General features: G+C 39.7%; 2 protein-coding genes across 12 annotated transcripts in view; one reads left to right on the top strand and one right to left on the bottom strand.

The window, feature by feature from the left end:
• ZZZ3 (zinc finger ZZ-type containing 3) overlaps positions 1 to 14,539 on the top strand; it is a 129,983-nt gene extending 115,444 nt beyond the window's left edge. For 7 of the 9 annotated variants that reach the window (XM_064372525.1, XM_021667678.2, XM_012442673.2 and 4 more), the window contains 3 exons: positions 5,891 to 6,025; positions 8,056 to 8,156; positions 8,445 to 14,539. In XM_064372525.1, the coding sequence (XP_064228595.1) occupies positions 5,891 to 6,025; positions 8,056 to 8,156; positions 8,445 to 8,589 (381 nt within the window). In that variant the 3' untranslated portion in view covers positions 8,590 to 14,539. The remainder of the gene's footprint in view (positions 1 to 5,890; positions 6,026 to 8,055; positions 8,157 to 8,444) is intronic. The other 2 variants (XM_064372522.1, XM_012442672.3) reach the window with 1 other exon arrangement.
• The window catches only part of AK5 (adenylate kinase 5), a 312,660-nt gene continuing 304,980 nt past the window's right edge, over positions 14,534 to 22,213 (bottom strand). For 2 of the 3 annotated variants that reach the window (XM_012442778.2, XM_064372527.1), the window contains exon 14: positions 14,534 to 15,909. In XM_012442778.2, the coding sequence (XP_012298201.2) occupies positions 15,841 to 15,909 (69 nt within the window). In that variant the 3' untranslated portion in view covers positions 14,534 to 15,840. The remainder of the gene's footprint in view (positions 15,910 to 22,213) is intronic. The other variant, XM_064372526.1, reaches the window with a different exon arrangement.

The following is a 22,213-nucleotide window of genomic DNA, read 5'->3' as shown; positions in this document are numbered from 1 at the left end:
GAAGAACTGGTTCATTTGTCCTGTAGAATTTTCCAGTATGGATTTTATTGATTACATCTCCTTGATGTCATTTAACCTGTTCCTCTGTTTTCTGAATTTCCTGTAAATTCATATTAGGTCAAGAGCATTGGTCAGATTCAGATGTATTTGTTTGTTAGGCTGGGCAGGACTACTTCACGTGTACTTTTATCAGCCTGGTTGTCTCTTTTTTTGCCATAAAAGCCACTGATCATTGCCTAGATTGATTAATTATTTAGATGCTACAAAATAGTGATTATGCTATCATTTCTTCTTCATTTACTTGATGGACTATTCTATAAAGTAATCCTCCTGCCTCCCAGTCAACTATTTGGTTACTTTGAGGTACATATAGAAAAGGTGGGATAATTGCTCAATTCTCCCTTTATTTTTATTTATTTATTTATTTATTTATTTTGAGACAGAGTCTTACCCTGTTGCCCAGGCTGGAGTGCAGTGGTGTGATCTCAGCTCATTATAGCCTCAGCCTCCCAGGTTCAAGCGATTCTCCTGCCTCAGCCACCTGAGCAGCTGGGACTACAGGTGTGCGCCACCACGCCTGGATAATTTTTCTATTTTTAGTAGAGATGGGGTTTCACCATGTTGGCCAGGATAGTCTCGATCTCCTGACCTCGTGATCCACCCGCCTCGGCCTCCCAAAGTGTTGAGATTACAGGCGTGAGTAACCACACCCCGCCTGTTTTCTTGTTTTTAAAATAATGAGTTCAGGCCGGGAGTGGTGACTCACACCTATAATCCCAGTACTTTGGGAGGCTCAGGCGGGCAGATCATCTTAGGTCAAGAGTTCAAGACCAGCCTGACCAACATGGAGAAACCCCATCTCTATTAAAAATACAAAAAATTAACCAGGTGTGGTGGCACATACCTGTAATCTCAGCTACTCGAGAGGCTGAGGTAGGAGAATTGCTTGAACCCGGGAAGCAGAGGTTGCTGTGAGCCGAATCCAGCCATTGCACTCCATCCTGAGCAACAAGAGCAAAACTCCATCTCAAAAAAAAAAAAAGAGAGAGAGAGAAATGATTAATATCTGCCGTGTCTTAAACAGCATTTGTGTATAATTTCATACTTTGTGTTTTATTAGAATTGTACATCTGAGAAATATTTATATAAACTTACTATTTATCAGGCTTTGCTATGGGTTAGATACATAGTTATGAACAAAATATGTTTGATCTTTATGCTTATAAATCTTAGTCTTGTGGGAGGAGATAAATGTGTAATTATATCAGTAAGTCACACATTTTAAAAAGTGCTTCAGGCCGGGCGCTGTGGCTCACACTTGTAATCCCAGCACTTTGGGATGCCAAGGTGGGGAGATCACCTAAAGTCAGGAGTTCAAGACCAGCCTCGCCAACGTGGTAAAAACCCTGTCTCTACTTAAAAAAAAAAAACCAAAAAAACAAACTGAGGATGGTGGTGCATGCCTCTAATCCCAGCTACTTAGGAGGCTGAGGCAGGAGATTGAGTGAACCCAGGAGGTGGAGGTTGCCAGGAGCTGGGATCGTACCACTACACTCCAGGCTAGGCAACAAGACCAAAATCTCTGTCTCCAAAATAAATGAATGAATGAATGAATGAATGCATGCATGCTTCAAAGGAAAAACAGATGCTAACCTAATTATTTAAGAGGTACTTAATTTAGATTGGGAGTTTCAGGGGAAGACCTGAGAAGGTGATAGTGAAGATGGTACTTGAACTATGGATAAAAATTGGCTGCATGAGGAGTGGTGGTGGAGTACTTAAAAGAAGTACAGTTTGGCTAGGTGTGGTGGTTCACAACTGTAATCCTAGTACTGTTGGAAGCTGGGGCAGGAGGATCACTTGAGCCTAAGTTCAAGACCAGCCTGGGCAACATAGTGAGACTCCATCTCTACAAAAAGGAAAAAGAAAAAAATATCAGCCTGGCATGGTGATACATTCCTAAAGTCCCATCTGTTCAAGAGGCTGAGATGGGAGGATCACTTGAGCCTGGGAGGTTGGGCCTGCAGTGAACCTGGATGATGCCACTGCATTCCGGCCTGGGCGATGGAGGGAGATTCTGTCTTCGAAAAGCAAAAAGGCTGGACGTGGTGGTTCACACCTGTAATCCCAGCACTTTGGGAGGCTGTGGTGGGTAGATCATGAGGTCAAGTGTTTGAGACCAGTCTGGCCAACATGGTGAAACCCTGTCTCTACTAAAAATACAAAAGTTAGTCTGGCATGGTGGCACGTGTTTGTAGTCCCAGCTACTCATAGGCTGAGGCAGAATTGCTTGAACCCGGGAGGTAGAGGTTGCAGTGAGCTGAGATCATGCCACTGCACTCCAGCCTGGGCAACAGAGTGAGACTCTATCTCAAAAACAAAAACCAAAACAACAACAAAACCCAAAACCCTCAGAAAAAAACACAAAAAAGTAAAACCCAGAGGTACAGTTTGACAAATTGGCAAAATACGATAGAGTGGATTGGATTTGATGTAATTTTTGTGTTGATTTTATTTATTTTAAAATGAGGACCAGTTCAAATTATTCTGACTGCTTTAAAATAGCTACTCAAAATGTATATTTATGAAGCATTTGATGGAAAAATTTATAGATTTTTGTTTCTCTTTTCAAAAAAGTGATAGATTACTTATATGTTATTTACTCTGTGGCTTCAAAATCTGTATATAGTTGTAGCCCCATTTGATATTAGTCCCCCTTTAAGTAAGTTTAAAGTGGAAATCTTTGAGGCTTTAAAAAGTTTTTAATTACAGTAAAATACACATAACATAAAATTTACCATTCTCACCATTTTTACAGTATATAATTTAGCAGTACTATGTACAGTCACATTATTGTGCAGCTAGTCTCCAGAGCTCTCAGCTTATATGACCGAAATTCTGTACCTATTAAACATCTCCCCAGTGACCCTTCTTTCTAGCCTCTAGCAGTCATCATTCTGCCTTCTGTATCTATAAATTTGACTACTCTGCATACCTCAAATAAGTAGAAGCATACAGTATTTGTCCTTTTGTGACTGGCCTGTTTCACCCAGCATATCGTCTTCAAGGTCCATCTATTTCGTAGCATGTATCACAGTTCCCTTCTTTTTTAAGGCTGCAGTATATTCCATTGTATACTACATTTTGTTTATTCATTCATTTGTTGATGGATACTTGTGTTGCTTCCACCTTTTGGCTATTGTGAATAATGCTGCTGTGAACATGGGTATACAAATACCCTGTTTTCAGTTCTTTTGGGAAGTAGAATTGCTAGATTCTATGGTAATTTTAGGTTACATTGTTTGAGGAGCCACTATACTGTTTTCCAAAGCAGCTCTACCATTTACATTCTCACCAACAGTGCACAAGGATTCCAATTTATTTACATCCTTGCCAATGGTGGTTATTTTTTATTTGTTTTCTTTTTTTAGTAGTAGCCACCTACTGGGTGTGAAGTGATTTATTTTTTCTTAATCTTACCCTTGCTGACCACATTTAATAATATCCTTAGAATTTAAAAGCAAATTTAAAAATTTTAAAGTGTTTACACTCTTTGCATTTGTAAAATATCTGAATTAAGTAAATTTTATGACATTTCTTAGCATATTATCTAATTATTTGGGTCACATATTTATTAGTGTATAGCATTACTTATGTCATCTTTCTCAGTGGTGATATAGGGTGGTAATAACAATTATGTAACATATTTAGTTGACAGGAATTTGAAATGGATGAGACATGGTGGGGCCAGACACGGTGGCTCGCCTGTAATCCCAGCAATAAGTGAGGCCTAGGTGAGCAAATCGCTTGAGCCCAGAAGTTCGAGACCAAGCTGAGCAACATGACGAAACCCCGTCTCTACAAAAAAAAAAAAAAAAAATTAGCCAAGCTTGGTGGTGTGTGCCTGTCATTCCAACTACTCGGGAGGCTAAGATGGGAGAATTGCTTGAGCTTGGGAGGTCAAGGCTGCAGAGAGCCCCCACCATTGCACTCTACCCTGGGTGACAGAGTGAAACCCTGTCTCTTAAAAAAAAAAACAACAAAAACAAAACGGAGAAGTGAGAGATAAGATAGATGAAGTTGGAAATTGTAAAGAATCTTTTATTCAGCTGAAGACTTTGGACTTGATGCTGTAGATAGGAAACCATTGGGAGCTTTTAAGTAATGGTAGGGGCTAAGGAGGGGGTGGGTACTAGCGGACCAATTTGAGAGAGATTATAGAAAGTATTAAGAAATGACAGGATTTGTTACATTTGATATAAGACAGTGAAAAACTGAGGATGACACTTAGATTTCTGACTTGGGCTGCTTTCTGTAAGCTTTCATTTTCTTAATGTAAAATAAACATAGCACTTAATAATACCTATTGTAGCAGAGGAATGGGAGGGGCAGGGCTTGTCTGGTCCAGGATTGGGAATTTACAGAACATGGGTCAAAGAACTGGGGATCCTTTTAGGAAATTAGTGAGCATGGGATCAGTCATTAGGTAACAAAGGAAAGTAATGGATCCTGGGTGACAGAGCACAAATGAATTCGGAGAATAGGTAGTAGAATAGTGATTAGAAATTTCAATGAGGTTAAAAAATAAGCCGATTATTTGGGATGAGAATATGAAAGAAGTAGAAATAATGGTGGAGGTAGCAAATCTAAGCTTAATATTTTGGATGTAAAACACGTATAGTTGAAGGCAAGGTCCAAGGTATGGCTGTTGGAGTGGGAGACTGAGAAGAAATGAAGATGAAGGTCATTTCAGTAGAATCAGTCTAAGATTAGAGGCCAGAAATAGGGAATTGGGCATCAGTGATGATTTTGAATTTGCCTAGGATGATGAACCACAGTGTTGTCAGCAATTTTAAATATTCAAATTTTGCATGTTAACACTTTGAGTAGAAAACTACTTGTCGATTGGGAGGTGGGGGATGGTTCTGAACATATGTATCTAAAAGTTCAGAATCATAAATGGACTTTATACCTTGAAAGCCATTTTATTAAGGGATACTTCAACTTAATACATTTATTTTATTTTTTAAATTTTGAGATGAAGTCTTGCTCTGTTGCCCAGGCTGGAGTGCAGTGGTGCAATCTTGGCTTACTGCAACCTCCGCCTCCCAGGTTCAAGTGATTCTCCTGCCTCAGCTTCTCAGGTAGCTGGGATTACAGGTGTGTGCCATCATGCTCAGCTAATTTTTGTATTTTCAGTAGAGATGGACTTTTGCCATGTTGGCTAGGCGGGTCTCGAACTCCTGACCTCAAGTGATCCACCTGCCTCGGCCTCTCAGAGTGTTGGGATTACAGGCATGAGCCACTGCACCTAGCCTACTTAATACATTTATATAGTTTTTACTTTTTTTTTTTCTTTTATACTCTATTCTAAATAGTCATCTTTGTAACTCAGTTCATGCTGTTGAGTAAGAGAGAAATGTACTACTTTGATCATTGGGAGTACAGAGCAAAAAACAAGAGTAGAGATTGGTTTGATTGTTATTAAGAAACTGTCATGTTTACAGGAGCAAATGTAAAAATCTGTTAGATTGGAAAAAAGAAACTTCCTTAGATGAGGGAGAAGTAGATTACAAGTCACTCAAGTAACCATGGAAATGTAAAGATGGGATTGGGTCTGCAATAGTGTATGACAGAGGTGGGAATCGTGGCCGTCTTCCCCTCGTCCCTGCGTTGAAGCAGTCTACTACAATTCAGAATTACTGTTGTGTTTTTTAAAAAAAAAGCCCTCCAAAAGCATTCATGGAAAATACTGCTAATAGCAGCACTAATTTTCTATGAGTACTGAAAGATATTTTAAAAATTAAACTATCAGTAGAAAAATATTCTATATCAGTATTTCTTACACTTAATTCATTTTAATTATCAAACTAACATTTTTTTTTGATAGGATGATGAAAGTATTCCTATCATGTATAGGAATTTACCTGAATATAAAGAACTATTACAGTTTAAAAAGTTGAAGAAGCAGAAACTTCAGCAAATGCAGGCTGAAAGTGGATTTGTGCAACATGTGGGCTTTAAGGTAAGTTCTAGTATTCATTTAATTTAATTTAATTACTTTTTTGAGACAGAGTCTTGCTCTGTTGCCCGGGCTGGAGTGCAGTGGCATAATCTCAGCTCACTGCAACCTCTTCCTTCAGGTTCAAGTGATTCTTGTGCCTTAGCCACCCAAGTAGCTGGGAATACAGGTGCACGCCACCATGCCCAGCTAATTTTTGTATTTTTAGTAAAGATGGGGTTTCACCATGTTGGCCAGGCTGGAGTTATTCATTTAATTTTAAAAGGATGATAAGAAATACTTTAAAGTGGTTTTTGTAGTGTTAAACTCCAGAATTGCTAAGCATGTAGGAAAAAGTTTATCTTTTATCCCATTCATTTATACGAAGTAGTGGTGCCATCGTTCCTGCTGTGAAGAGTTTATCACTTAGTAGAGTGAAGATAAACATACAGGTAGCTATACATTTAGGTAAAATGTGAGAGACTTTTGTTTAGCTGTTTCTCTTTTTGTTGCTGTTCTTCATGGATCAGAAATGGGTTTTTTCCCTTTCTGATTGAGAGGCTAATAGAAATACATACACTTATTCCACAGAATTTTGTAACACACATTATGTTTCAGGCTAGACATTCAGCAGTAAACAAAACAAACTCAGTTTCTGCCCTTACGCTGTTTTCATTCTCATAAGGAAATTAGAGAAGTTAAACGAATAGTTGAGTGTGACTAGAGTACATACTAGAGAGTAGAGGCAGCTTGCACCGCCTTGGAAATTTTTGCTCAGGAGCTCACACTCTCCTGAGAGGTTGGGGAACCACTGCATGATTTTAAGCAGAAAGTAACATGAAATTTACATTTTGGAAAGATCATTCTAGTTACTTAAACTATTAGGGGTGATGATCTTTAGGAAAGCAGTGGGTTTGGAACTGAAGAGCTCTTCCCCTCATCATTTTGGCCATAGTGTGGAGACTTAATTAGAGGAAGGAAAGACTAGAGTCAAGGACACTGGTTAGAGATTCTTTTGATAATTTAGATAAAAGATGAGGGTGTCCTGAACTTGACTGGTGGCCATGGAAATAAAGGTTGACAAGTTTGAGGAACCTTTAGGCATTAGAATTGACTTGGTTGGACTGGAGGAAGTGATAATGAGGTCATGAACTTGGTGGTGTTGGTGGGTACACATGAAAGTACTGATGTGTGCTATGACTGGTAAACCAAATTGAAAACAATATTATACCTTTGATCCTCTCGAGTAGGCAGTAGCCATACTATATTAAATGATTTTCCCTCTTGATCTTTCAGTGACCCTACTTCTCTATTAGAAATATTCCTAACTGGCAGCTCTGGCCTTTCAAAGAGAAACTTGCTTCACTTCTCATAATTTTGCTGCAAAACCCAGCCATGGCTTGTTTGTCAGTCTGTCAGCCACTCTAGTTGGTCAGATGATCAAAGAAACTAGAAATTATATATCCTTTGATTTCTAAAAGTGCACAGAACACACTGAGGACTATCGTGATGCCACCATGCTGAGAAAGAGGTAGATCTGCCTTTTTGACATGAGGCATTTGTTTAGGGAGCAATTCAGTAAGATAAAAGTTGGGATAGAATTTTATGGTTTCCTGGGTTAATGTTAGCCAAGAAACCTGTTGAAACAATTCTGTATCATATTTACATAGTTTTAACTATGCTATTAACTCAGTGTTTCTCAACCATAGCCGTCATACAATGGTTTGAGGTTCCTATCAAGTAGATGGTTACAAATAATAAAAAACCCAAGTTGGAAATGATTTACTTTTAAACATTTTTTAATAAATTTAAGCTGAAGATTATCCCTTCTAATGTTCTTCTCACTCACCTGTATCTTGATATTGAGTGGATGGAATTTTATGTAGTTTGCCAGAAATTGTCTCTAACATGTAACCATTTGTGTGCTATATTACTGTCCTGTGCATGGAGAGAAAGGAGAAGATGTCTATGTGCACATCATGTGCTTCCTTGCAGAAAATAAAAATGGTCGTGGAACAGTGTAACTGAAAACCGTTTCTCTCTGAATCTTACAGTGTGATAACTGTGGCATAGAACCCATCCAGGGTGTTCGGTGGCATTGCCAGGATTGTCCTCCAGAAATGTCTTTGGATTTCTGTGATTCTTGTTCAGACTGGTAAGTGTTTTCTTCATTGTCGGTCTTCAACTTAGACAAGAAAAGAGCTTCTCAGCCATTAGTGAATTTGATTTCAAACATAGAAAATATTAATAACCACACTTAGTGAATTAAACTTTGTTCTAGGCAATTTTTTTCTGTAATCATACCACATGGCAAGTAACTTTCCATTAGAGATTTTGATAGATTAATGGATTTAAACAGGGAGAGCTGTGAGGAAGCTTTGTAAGATATAGACTAAAATGCATCCAATACCATGTAATGATATGTGTCTTTTTTTCTTTGTAGCCTACATGAAACAGATATTCACAAGGAAGATCACCAATTAGAACCTATTTATAGGTCAGAGACATTCTTAGACAGAGACTACTGTGTGTCCCAGGGCACCAGTTATAATTACCTTGACCCAAACTACTTTCCAGCAAACAGATGACATGGAAGAGAACATCATTTAGTAGTCCTCTTCAACACATAGCAATGGTATCATTGTTAATTATGTGCACAGTTTGGAAAGATTCTCTGCTTTCCCAGAAATGACACTCACAGCATGAGAGCTTCCTGAGTGTTCTCGTCAAGTACAGCTCTGCACCGTTGTGGCTCTAGATCACTGTTCAGCAGCTGAACATTCCTGGTGAGCAAAGGGTTTCCCTGGTGAATTTTTCACCACTGCCTTTTAGGTGGTGATCTTACATGGGTGAGATGGAACAAGAGCACACATTAAAGAGAGAGTAAATTCCAAAGGTTTCAAAGAACTTGGTCATAGATATGATAATGAGAAGACAAAGTATTTATATTAAAACAGTTTAGTAGCTTTCAGTTTTGTGAAAACAGTTTTCAGCACAGAAACTGACTTCTTTAGACAAAGTTTTAACCAATGATGGTGTTTGCTTCTAGGATATACATTTTAAAAGAGCTCACTGTCCCAGTGGTGGTCATTGATGGCCTTTAGTAAATTGGAGCTGCTTAACCATATTGATATCTAATTTCTTTTAACCACAATGAATTATCTTAATTACCAACAGTGAAGCACTACAGGAGGCAACTGTGGCATTGCTTCCTTAACCAGCTCATGGTGTGTGAATGTTATAAAATTGTCACTCAGATATATTTTTTAAATGTAATGTTATATAAGATGATCATGTGATGTGTATAAACTATGGTGAAAAGTGCCAGTGGTAATAACTGTGTAAAGTCTCTAATTCACAAAATTAATTCCTTTAAAATACACAGCCTTCTGCCTCTGTATTTGGAGTTGTCAGTACAACTCATCAAAGAAAACTGCCTAATATAAAAATCATATATATGGTAAAAATTTCCCTCTTTTGTAGTCTGCACAAGATCCATAAAAGATTGTATTTTTATTACTATTTAAACAAGTGATTAAATTTAGTCTGCGCAGTGAGCAAGAGTTCACATGCATTCTTTTATACTGCTGGATTTTGTTGTGCATCATTTAAAACATTTTGTATGTTTCTTCTTATCTGTGTATACAGTATGTTCTTGAATGATGTTCATTTGTCAGGAGAACTGTGAGAAATAAACTATGTGGATACTGTCTGTTTATATTATAGAACGCTTGTTGTGACTTCCTTTTGGTTAGATTTTGGATTTTTTTTTTTAACCAGTGTTAAAACCAGAAATTGGTATTTTTTAAAATGGTTTGCCTCACGTATTTAAGAGTTTTCTTTCTGTTGTTTATGAAGAATATTGAATATATTATGGATAAGAGGGTGATCTTAAGCAACCCTGTAAAATACAGTAATGTTTTTTACTCAGCGTGTGCTGAAACACTAAATCAAATGAGCTTACAAAAAGGAAACACAGACTATGGTTAAAGAAAAAGGCAATTATTAATGCTCAGGTGTGAAAATTAAGTTGAAATTTATTTTTCTAGTTGTGTCTCATGAAAATAATCACCCTCCCCCCAACCATGTATTCAAACAGATGGCTTTGAAAAATCACCTTGTTTTCTGGAAATTACTATTAACTATAGGAAAAGATAGTATAAATATTCTAAGATTGATTAAGTGTTATATTTGACCCAATTTTTAGAATCACCTGTTTTTTCCTCTTTTAAATCAAGAGAACATTATCTACTAGTTCTCTTCAGTACATATCAGGGTACTAAAATCATACCCTGAATTTTTTTAAATTGAGAAAAGTAATAGAATTTTAAATATAGAAATATGAAATTTTTAAAGTAATATATTAAGGATCACTGATGATATAGATATAATATATCATAACAGAAGGAAAAGTAAATGGACTTGAGCTTAACTTCTCACCCTGGAATTATTAGTGGGGTGAAGAGGGGAATTTAGCATTCTGGGCATTTTTATATTAAATGTTTTGTGAATGTGCCAGAAGATATGCCTTCAACTTGTTAATTAGGTGAGATAGTAACACTTGATGGTAACTTCTATGTTTATGTAGAAATAATACCAATTAGTTTTGGAAAGCCATTCAGAAATTCCATGAAGTATGATGTTTGCTTTGGAAGAGGGCTATGAGTGATACAATCGTTATATAAATGGAATAGACAAGCCACTTGAATGCATTTTCAAGGGCAAACATGTTTTGAGATTTTTGAGTAATAAAGAGGATTTTTTGCTTAAGCAGATGATGTGTTTGCTTTGCATTTTTCAGCTCCAGGAAAACAGCCCCATGGCTTTAAAAGGCCCTGAAGTTTGGATAATAGCAGGTAGTGTTTGTTTTGTTGTTGTTTTGAGAGTTGCAAGAATAATGGGCAGAGCTGTCATTTGCCACTAGGCCCCCATCTGCCTACACAGAATTATTGACTGAAAGCTAAACCGGACTATAAAAGACCTGCTTGCTAAAGCATTGCTTATTCAGTGGTATTCAGTAGATAAGATCTGTTTCCTGATATATTGTGCTCAAGTTATTTGCACAACTGAAGAAACATTTAATGATATCTAAAACGACTGCTGTAAGGTTTAGGCAGAGGAAGTTTCCTTTTGTGTGATGCATAATAATAATTGTCAACACTGCTACAGTGTTTACTATGTGCCAAGCAAGCAAATAACAACAATTTAATTCTCAACAACCCTATGAGGCAGGTTCATTTATTATCCTGTTGTCATATGAGGAAATCTAGCCAGAGAGAAGTTAACTAACCTGCCCAAGGTCATATACCTAGTAAAGCGGTGATGCTTGGACTGTAACCTAGACAGATTACTTCAGAGTCAGCGTCTGCCTTACTATCCTGTTTCCTGAGCAGGAGATTTCCCCTTGTGTCAGGCAACACTAGGTGTTAGGAGTGGAGGTGTGCAGATCTTGCCTTACATTCTGTTTTCCTGACGGGGTGTGCTTCCTAAGAGTACAAACCTCACCATATGTCCAGGCTTGCAAAGTCTCAGGCAAAGCTGGGACAAAAGCTTGTGTTTCCTGCCTCAGGTAGGATTTTCTTCTATGCATGTTGGGTGCTTCTCACTTAACTTAATAGTATGCCTTGTCTATTTTCCCCCCTTCCCCTTTTTGTTTAAATTAAATCACAGAACACAGCAATTTACTGAGGTATGAGGAACATTAAAAAAAAAAAGAAATAGAGAAAATGGTATATCACATGTAATAAAGATAAATATTGTTTTGTGAAATGTCTTTTTCAGTCATAAATATAAGTGTTGTGTGCTATATAAAACTGTTTCTTACTGTGGATAATGAAGTTTGAAGCCTGTTATTCATCTATAGATACACTGGATGGGATTGGAAGTCTTCAGATTTCAGTAGGTTTTTCTATAAGCTTATGAAGGCATTGTTTAGGCTGTAAACTGTTTTTACTTCTTGATGAAAAGTGTGCTTCTGTTTATATGATCCCAGAAAAAATATATAACTTTTTTTCCTACAGTTCATGTAGCTAGTTAACCAGATTTTTCAGAGTTATGATACATTTAGCTCCATGAGAACAGAGACCATCCATGTCTGTTTGTATCTCTAGGGCCTGGCGTTTAATAGATTCTCAATAAATATGTGTTGGTTGTATGACCAACATTTTGGTGAGTTTACATTTTTTCCTCCAGGAACTTAAGCGATACCACCTATGACTGAGTGTGTCTGTGAGATCCTTAGAGGGCTTGCCTCAGAAGGTCGTCTTGACAGTGCTGTGAGAGGACAGGGGAATTGGATTCTATCTTGCCTGAGGGCTGTGGTTCAACCCTGGTTGGCAGAGGTGGTTTTGGTTCTTTGTGGGACACTAGTTAGGCTGTGTATCTTGCTTCTCTACCATGTTTTTAAGAGTGATATAACAGAGCTGGGCACGGTGACTCACACCTGTTATCCCAGCACTTTGGGAGGCCAAGGCGGGTGGATTGCTTGAGCCCAAGAGTTCGAGACCAGCCTGGGCAACATGGCAAAACCCTGTCTTTACTAAAAATACAAAAAAAATTAGCTGGGCCGGGCGCGGTGGCTCACGCCTGTAATCCCAGCACTTTAGGAGGCCGAGGCGGGTGGATCACGAGGTCAAGAGATCGAGACCATCCTGGCCAACATGGTGAAACCCTGTCTCTACTAAAAATACAAAAAATGAGCTGGGCATGGTGGCGCGTGCCTGTAATCCCAGCTACTCAGGAGGCTGAGGCAGGAGAATTGCCTGAACCCAGAAGGCGGAGGTTGCAGTGAGCCGAGATCGCGCCATTGCACTCCAGCCTGGGTAACAAGAGCGAAACTCCGTCTCAAAAAAAAAAAAAATTAGCTGGGCATGGTGGCACGTGCCTGTAGTCTTAGCTACTTGGGAGGCTGACGTGGGGGGATTACCTGAACTTGGAAAGTTGAGGCTGTAGTAGATTGCGTAATTAATAGCCTAGGGGAGAACCCTGTCTCAAAAAAAAAATGGTGATGATGTAATGGAAAGGACACTGGAGTGGAAAGTCTGGGTTTTAGTCCCAGTTGTGGAAGTGAAACACTCAAGTGTTGACAAAGAGCTACCTTTCATTGCACATTAGGAGCTAGTAAACGATCTGTGTGTCTTACTAACTTTCGTTTAATCCTCACAGTTCTTCTATGAGGTTCATTACTATTGTGTTCTCCATTGTATACATGAGAAAACTGGACGTGCAGAGAGTATGGTAAATATGTTAGCTCTCAATATTAATAATTACTGTGTGTGGGACTGGAGATACCAAGCCGTGTCCTTATGGAGATTGTAATCTAATGCAGAAGACCAGTAATAAGTAAGTAAATAAAAACTATTACTTAATTTGAGGCAGGGATAAATGCTTTGAAGATATATCATGCTCAGAGAAAAATAATAATGGGAGAATGGGGAATAGTCTGCCATTTTAGATGGAATAAGCAAAGAAATCCTCTATTGGCCAGGGTAAGTTCAAATAAATAGAAACCAGAATGGAGCGAGGGAAATTGCTGCATGAATAATGCACGGGCCCTGAGCCACTAAATTGCTTGGCTTGTTGGGGCAACATTAAGATGGCCAGTGTAGCTTAAGCCAAATGAGCAAGAGGAGAGTAGTAGCTGATGGTGTCAGAGAGGACACAGGCCAGCTCAGATATGGCCCTGAATACAGATCATTGTAAAGGAGTTTAGATTATGTTCTTATGTGTTCTACATACACACAAGTCTTTTGCTAGACACCTCTCAGGTCTTTTCCAGTGTTAAAATCTTACGACTTTAAAGTAGTGAGATCATTTCAAGTCATTCGAATCAGTAACGTGTTCTAGAGAAGAGTTGATTTGTACTTCTAGATACTCTTCAGGGGCAAAGCCATTTCAAGATAGCTGTTAGCTACAGCCATAAAAGCCATGGCTGGACCTTTCTGCCCCTCTGCTGTCTGTCTCATTTTCCTTACCTATGCTGTCAGAGCTGTGCTGGGCATGGACTGTTTGCCAGTATGTGGTATGTATTTCAAGAATGTTAATCCCTACAAGAGTCATTTTATGTTTTCTGGCACAACTGATGATTTTCATCCTGTAACCTTTTCTTTTTTCCAGTTTGCTCAAGTACTTGTGCTCCCCGACAGAGAGTGTGACAACTTGGGGTAGTAATTAATAAAGTATTTGACAACTGTTTGAGTTGTGGGAACATGCCCCTTTTTTTGTTAATAGAGGCATAATTGTAACCAAAGAAATTTAATTTCTTCTTTAGCAAATACTGACATTTCTGTTTCAGAATGAGTGCTAGAGAAAAAAGGAAATAAATATATGAAAATAATTACCATGTATCATGAATACATTGAGTTCTCTCTGTAATAACTCAGAACTGATCTATAGCTAAAATTAAAACCAATAAGTATATCGTAAATCTTGACTATTTCTGTGGTTGCTTCTAATTCTGTTTGTTTGTTTGGAATAAGTCTTCTTCAGATGCTTTCCAGAATGATGTGAAGTTACAAATAAATAGAAAAAGAGTTGTTATCCTGTCTTCATTTATTTTATTTGTACATATCCATTTCAAGAAAAAAATGACTTAAAAAATACAATTCTACCCAGAAATGGATCCTTATCATCTACACAACCACTGAAGAAAAAAAAAACATGCAAACCGAAACTATTATTTTTTTGTAGTGACTGAGTGGAAGATGATGCAGTTAGTTAGTTATTCCAGTAGAATATATAAGAAGCTCTGATTTGACAACTGATGATAACACAAAAGAGGACCCAAACTTCACTGGTAATGCAAGGAAACACAGTTTTGCAAATGGGTATGACAAAGTTGTTTGTTTGCAAACTCCTGGAAAGGGCCCATATGAAACAAACACGACATTGAACACACCACTTACTGACATGCCCCTCCCACCCACATCAGTTTTGTTATGGTATTTTTTACTTGCTTGGCAACAAATAAATGGGTGACCATTTAAAATCAAAATTATAATTTGATACATGTCCAGTGAATGAAATAGCAAATCACTTAATGCTTTAAATTTCTTTTGGTCATTGATAATTAATTAATAAATATATAATTGCTGAAATGCATCACCATGTAGAGAAGAGACTAGGTTCCCCAACTTAACAGATTTGTTCTCTTAGCCATAATGACAGTATTCCAACTTTCTTAAAAATAATAGAGAATGTTACTGATGATGACTAACCTGGGTTTTGCCGTCTTGGAAAAGCTATGCAATTTCATATTTTAAAATTTCTATCATCATCAAATTTTACTTGCTTGATGGCTCTATATCATGTACAAAGCACTGTGTAATCATCAATCAACCTACCTTATGGCTCTGAGCCACTAGTGGATGAGAGTCGAGGAAACAGACACCAAAGAAAATGCCCAGGCCTATCCCCTGTGCCAGGGGCCTTCATCGGGGAACAACAGTATATAAATTTTGGGGAGAAGAAGGTGTGACTGGGACTGAGGGATGCTTAATGAGAACCAGATGATCAGGCTCTAGAAAGGCCTGTGATCACAACGGACACCAACTGGCACGGCACCACTGTTCACGTACTGACTAGCTCTGAGTGCGGCCTGCAAGATACAAAGGGTGCGTGCTGTGAGCACAGACAGTTGTCTGAAGTATGGAGAAGAGGTTGATAATCCCAAATACACCATGCATGATTTCCAGACACCTCACACAGGTCTAGCTGGGAAGTAAACAGTGCTGTCAGGATTTGGGAGGGGGAACACAAAAGGTTTAACTTGAAACATTGAAAGGAATGAACTTTTTAATGCTTTTATCTGTTTCCACTCTAACAAACGTGCATTTTCGCCTTCAGAAAATAGAGTCAATAGCTGTGCAGAGTTGAAGAAAAACATCCTCTGGCGTTCCCTCTGCATTTATCTATATTTAAAAGGAAAAAAAGAGAGTTAGTCTGGAATATGTGTAAATAAAATCATGCTTAATAATGAAAGATCACTTGCTTAGAATTTGCTCTCAAATTTTAAAAGACAAGACCTCCAAAAAAGAAAAAGTGAAGAGCAGTGGTTTTAAAACGAGGTGTCTCAACTAAAACAACAATGAAGTACCACTACACATCTATTAGAATAGCCAAAATCCAAAGCACTGACACGGCCGAATGCTGGTGGGGACGTGGAGCAATAGGGACTCTCATTCCCTGCTTGTGGGAACGCAAAATGGTACACCCACTTCAGAAGACACTGCAGTTTCTTAAGCTAAACATACTCTTACCAGACTTTTTATTGCACTTCTTGGTGTTTACCCAAATGAGCTGAAAACTCAACATCTACCCAAAAACCTGCATACGGATGTTGACAGCAACTTCATGCATAATTGACAAAACCTGGAAGCACCCAGTATGCTCTTCAGTATTTTAACGGTTGGATAAACTGGCATATCCAGACAGACTGGGGAGTATTATTCAGTGCTAAACTTAAATATATATTACTAAGTGATACAAGCTCCTCTGAAGAGGGTACATATTGTATGGTTACAATTAGATGACATTCTAGAAAAGTCAAAACTGGAGACCGTTTTAAAAAGATCAGTGGTTGATGCGTTAGCGGGCACGGAGGGATAGTAGGTAGAGCAGATTTTTAGAGAAGTGTGACTGGTATATGGGAAATCTTTGCTCACTTTTGCAGTGAATCTAAACTTCTCTAAAAAGGATAGTCTAAAACAGTTACTATTTAAGTAAAGCATTGCTAGGGGTCATGGAAAGACTTTGGAGTTACCTAAAATGAGACTTTTTTTTTCTTTTTTTTTGAGACGGAGTTTCGCTCTTGTTACCCAGGCTGGAGTGCAATGGCGCGATCTCGGCTCACTGCAACCTCCGCCTCCTGGGTTCAGGCAATTCTCCTGCCTCAGCCTCCTCAGTAGCTGGGATTACAGGCACGTGCCACCATGCCCAGCTAATTTTTTGTATTTTTAGTAGAGACGGGGTTTCACCATGTTGACCAGGATGGTCTCAATCTCTTGACCTCGTGATCCACCCGCCTCGACCTCCCAAAGTGCTGGGATTACAGGCGTGAGCCACCGCGCCCGGCCCCAAAATGAGACTTCTAAGTGTTCTGGAGCATTTGGGAATAGGGCAGAGATTGGGGGATGAGGGAGAGGGGTGGAGAAGAAAGCAAAAGGCTAGGACCACAGTGTGTAGGTGTGCTAAGGGCAGAGTCTGCTTGGAGACTGTTGGTACACCAGCAGAAGGAGGACATAGCAAGGGGAACTGATTTTCTGGGCATGAAAGTACTGCTCCTCCCTCTCCTAACACTGCACCGACCACTGACATTTGTTTCATCACACCTGCAACAACTACAGAAAGTAAAGGCCTGGCCAAGGACGGGAAGCACCTGGAGGCCAGGGTAATGCTGGTGGCATGCATCAACTTCGAAAAGTGTCACCCAGGTTACTTTGGTAAAGTTGGTTATGAGGCATTACCATTTAAAGAGAAACCAGAGCTTCTGCCCAACTGTCGACCTTGATAAATTGTGGACCTTGGTCAGTCAGGAGACATGAGTAACCACACGTTGACCAAAAAAAAAAAAAAAACAAACAGCTGGAGCTGCTCCCATCACTGATGCAGTGCTATGGGCTACTGCAGATTCTGCGGAAGGGAAACTCCCAAAGTAGCCTGCTGTCATGAAGGCCAAGTTCTTCAGCAGGAGAGCTGGGAGAAGATTAAGGGTGTATATGTGGGGGGAGGGAGGGAGGCTGTGTCCTGGTGGCTTGAAGCCACGTGGAGGGAGGTTAACTAAATGCTAACAAATGAAAAAAAAAAAAAAAAGGTAGAGGGCTAGTGATCTACATGAGTCATGTGGGGGTGGGTGGTAAGCTTACTAAAATGTTTCCAGGCCGTATCTGCGGAGGGTCTTGTTTGGTGGTTTTGGGCTGGGTCTGTAATCTGTATGTTCAACAAATTCTCCACATGATTTTGTTATGTGGAACACACTTTGAGAAACACAGTTTTCAAACACACAACTTTCAAACACACTTTGAGACTCTTGTCTTTTTAAAATCATCTTTGTGCAAACTAGTTTCAATTTTTCTACCCCTAGGGATTTCACTGCTTTCAGAGGTAGAATGAATTCTCAACAACATCAACAAAAAGAATACTGCATGTTTAGATACGGAGAAAATGGATACAACAATGTTAACAGAAGCACTGTTTGTCAAAAAACAAAACAAAACACTGTCATTCCCAAATGACAAATCCTGTATATCCACTAGCAGTAGATGGGTAAATTGTGACATAGTCATAGAATACTATAGTAATTAAAAGAAAAAAGAACCACAGCTATATCTTTAACAACATGAATCAATTTCACTAACTTGAGGGACAGAGGCCAGTCTCAAAAGTATGAATACAGGATGGTTCAGATTATATAAGGTTCAAAAACAAAGCTATATTGGATACGGATTCATACAGAGATGATTAAATCATAAAAAGAAGCAAGGAAATGGTTATCACGAAAGCCAGGACAGCAGTTACTTCTTGGGGAGAGGAAAGAAGCTGAGACAGGGGAGACTTCTGGGGGAGGGTGGAGCTTCTGCAATTCTCTCTCACTTCTCGTCTTGCATGGTGCTTAAAGTGTTAATTTTATTCCTCAAACTCTACATACTACTTTTATGCATTCCTGTAGGTATGATATAGCTCACAATAAGAAAAAAATAAAAAGTTTTTTTAAAGTTCTTTTTCCCTGTCATAAATATATCATACTTTACCCTTACAGGAATCAAATATAGCAATGTGCAGTTTGTCCGTCTGTCCGGCTGGAGGGCTGACATCTGGGGGCAGGGCGTTCATGCCCCTCACAGCACCTTGCTTATTGCTTCCCTTCTTCCTCCTCTTCCTTTCAACCAACAAGCATTTCCTGGTTATCATCAATGTTTTGGAGCTGTCAAGCTGAACAAGAAACGATGGTCCTGTGTTCTAAGAGCTTACGCTCAGTGGTAGAGACGAATATTTAACAGAAATTTACACTGTTAGGAGGTAAGCGCAGGAGCTAAAGGGGCACCTCCCATAATGCTGGGAGGGCAGAGAAGCTTTCCGAGGAAAGTAATAGTTGTCATCGTTTAAAATGATAAACATTACCAGTAATGGCGCAGAAATGCTTTTTTACATAACCAAAGTCATCCTATCAACGATCTTAGAAGTACTGTTATCCCAGTTTTACAGCTGATGAAACAGGGGCTCTGAAAGATGAATGTGGCTAAGTGGAGAGACCTGGTTCACAGCCAGGCCTTTGCCTCCGAAGTCTTTGCACGTGTTGACTACATTACAGTATGCTGGCCAGTTCAAAATGGTGGATGGCCAGATATGGAGGGAGTAGCAAGGAGTGAAGCTGGAATCGTAGGGACAGGCTGGGCTACAAAGAGGCTTATGTACCCTACTGTATGACAATAATGAGGGACCATGTAAGAATTGTGTTTTGTTTTGTTTTTTAAAACCAGGGTCTTGCTCTGTTGCCCAGGCTGGAGTGCAGTGGTGTGACCTTGGCTCACTGCAACCTCTGCCTCCCAAATTCAAGCAATTCTCCTGCCTCAGCCACCCGAGTATCTGTGATTATAGGTGTGCACTACCACGCCTGGCCAATTTTGTCTTTATAGTAGAGATGGGGTTTCACCATGTAGGCCAGGCTGATCTTGAACTCCTGGTCTCAAGTGATCTACCTGGCTCAGCCTCCCAAAGTCCTGGGATTACAGGTGGGAGCCACTGTGCCCAGCCCATGTAAGAGCTTTTAAGGAATGGGCTGACATAATAAAACATGGGTACATAGCAAATATTTGATAAATATTTGTTCTGTCACAAATAACTGCAAAAAGGTTGAAGTGCAAGACAAAGAGCCCTGCATGAGGAGGACCTGGGATTGTCCTCAGTGTGCTTCAGGACTTGGTCAGGCCATCCATCCTCTCAGGGCCTCAGTTTCCTCCTCTGTCATATGAAGGGACTGAACTAGGACTAGATAACCTCCAGGTCTGGTTCCAGCCTGGATATTCTATGCTATTCCAAATGAGTTCACTTTGTAGTGGGGATGAGCTCCTCTCGGCAGGCATCAGGACTGCCCAGTTTAGATTGGTGTTGCCAGTTAAGCTGAGCCTAGAAGAACAGACATGTACTGGAAGATAATAAAGGTGGCAAAGCCGGGCGCAGTGGCTCAAGCCTGTAATCCCAGCACTTTGGGAGGCCGAGGCGGGTGGATCACGAGGTCAAGAGATCGAGACCATCCTGGTCAACATGGTGAAACCCCGTCTCTACTAAAAATACAAAAAATTAGCTGGGCACGGTGGCACGTGCCTGTAATCCCAGCTACTGAGGAGGCTGAGGCAGGAGAATTGCCTGAACCCAGGAGGCGGAGGTTGCGGTGAGCCGAGATCGTATCTCTGCACTCCAGCCTGGGTAACAAGAGCGAAACTCCATCTCAAAAAAATAAATTAATAAATAAAAAATAAATAAAATAAAAAATAAAGGTGACAAAGGCGTAGAGATCTGAGAGCACCTAGATTTTTCAGGGAAGAGTGTTGAGGACAGATCAAATGCTGCATGGGGTGATGGGGCAGGCAGAGAAAAAGAGGAAGCTGGAAAAATAGGTTGGAATGAGATGCCTCCATAGATTTGCCTATTCAGGACATTTTATACCAATGGAATCACACAATATGTGGTCTTTTGTGACTGATTTCTTAGCATAATATTTTAAAGGTTCATTGATGTTGTAGTGGATATCAACACTTCATTCCTTTTTATTGCTGAATAATGCTACACTGCATTTAACCTGGATGTTCCAAACATGCCTTGGGATGTCTGCCTTCCTCATCTCTTTTCAGCAAATCTACTTCTGCCCACAGCCCTGCTATATAGTCACCTGACCTCACCTTATCAAACCCCAGGAGGAGGGAGGAAAGGAAGGGGTTGCTAACACATTCCCGCCCCTTCTCAGGTTTCCTCCCCTGCATCAGGGATGGGTAAGAAGGTATAAATCCACAAAGACTGGGTTTATTATTTACACTGTCCATGACTGTGTCAGTGGGAAATACATCAGGTATGTCACTGGTCCCCAAGAAGTTCCATGCGCACAAAGACTCAAATACAACCCTTTTGTGCATGATGTAAGTTCTTCACCCTAGTGATCTAATTTTTCAACTTTGGCACAAACACTTCCCCAAATCAGCCGCAGATCTTCCCAGAAGAGGAAGATAATTAGCCTAGGAAATGACCCCGAGTGACCTTCTACTTCAAATGCATGTGAATTTTCTCACTACAATACCCCACCTAATTGAGCCACACGTATAGTGGGACTTTAGCCTCGGTTATGCCCTCTGCTTCATCTGCACAAACCCCAACTGTGTTCTAGGTCCTTTCTTGTCCTCACAAAGTGGTGGATATTTTGCAGCGTCTTCCTCATTATTTATCTGTTCTGCAGCCTCTTGCTGAATTCTACCAATTCATTGCATTTAACTGACTTAGCATGTTCTATTTCTGCTCCTTGGCCCTGAAAGATTCCTCTCCTCCAATCCATCTTCTGCAAGCAATACTACCTAACATTCTCAACTTTATATATGATTTCCTAAATTTAACTTCTATCCATAAGAAAGCCATACCTATGTTTCTAATGCTCGTAATGTGTCTTTTAACGCTATTAATATACAATTTTTTTTTAAAGAATGCCTTTTTTTTTTTTTTTTTAAGAGGTAAGGTCTCATTCTCTCACCTAGGCTAGAGTGCAGTAGTGGGATCATAGCTCACTGTGACCTTGAACTCCGGGGCTCAAGCAATCCTCCTGCCTCAGCCTCCCAAGTAGCTGACACTACAGGCGTGTGCCACCACACCCAGCTAATATTTGGTATGTTTTTGTAGAGATGGGGGTCTTGCTATGTTGCCGAGACTGGGCTTGAACTCCTGACCTCAAGCTATCCTCCCACCTCAGCCTCCCAAACTACTAGACTGTAAGTGTGAGCCACTGTGCCTGGCCAAGAACACATTATTAATTTCTATTTCCTCCAAGTTTCATAATTCATAACTTGGTCATCAAACATGATGCCAGTGTTAAACTCTAATAAAAACACATTTGTTCATTACAACAACCTTTGAATGTACTCTATTACCTTCTGCCTGTTACTATCGCAGTGAACTAAAGGCCCTCTCTGTATCACCTTCCCCTCTCACTATCGCAGTGAACTAAAGGCCCTCTCT

Source organism: Aotus nancymaae, unplaced genomic scaffold, assembly GCF_030222135.1.
Source record: "Aotus nancymaae isolate 86718 unplaced genomic scaffold, 86718_ANA_hifiasm-v0.15.2.pri h1tg000007l, whole genome shotgun sequence".
NCBI classification, from domain to species: domain Eukaryota; kingdom Metazoa; phylum Chordata; class Mammalia; order Primates; family Aotidae; genus Aotus; species Aotus nancymaae.
The sequence above is the reverse complement of the archived record's forward strand: the minus strand, read 5'-3'. Positions and strand labels throughout refer to the sequence as shown.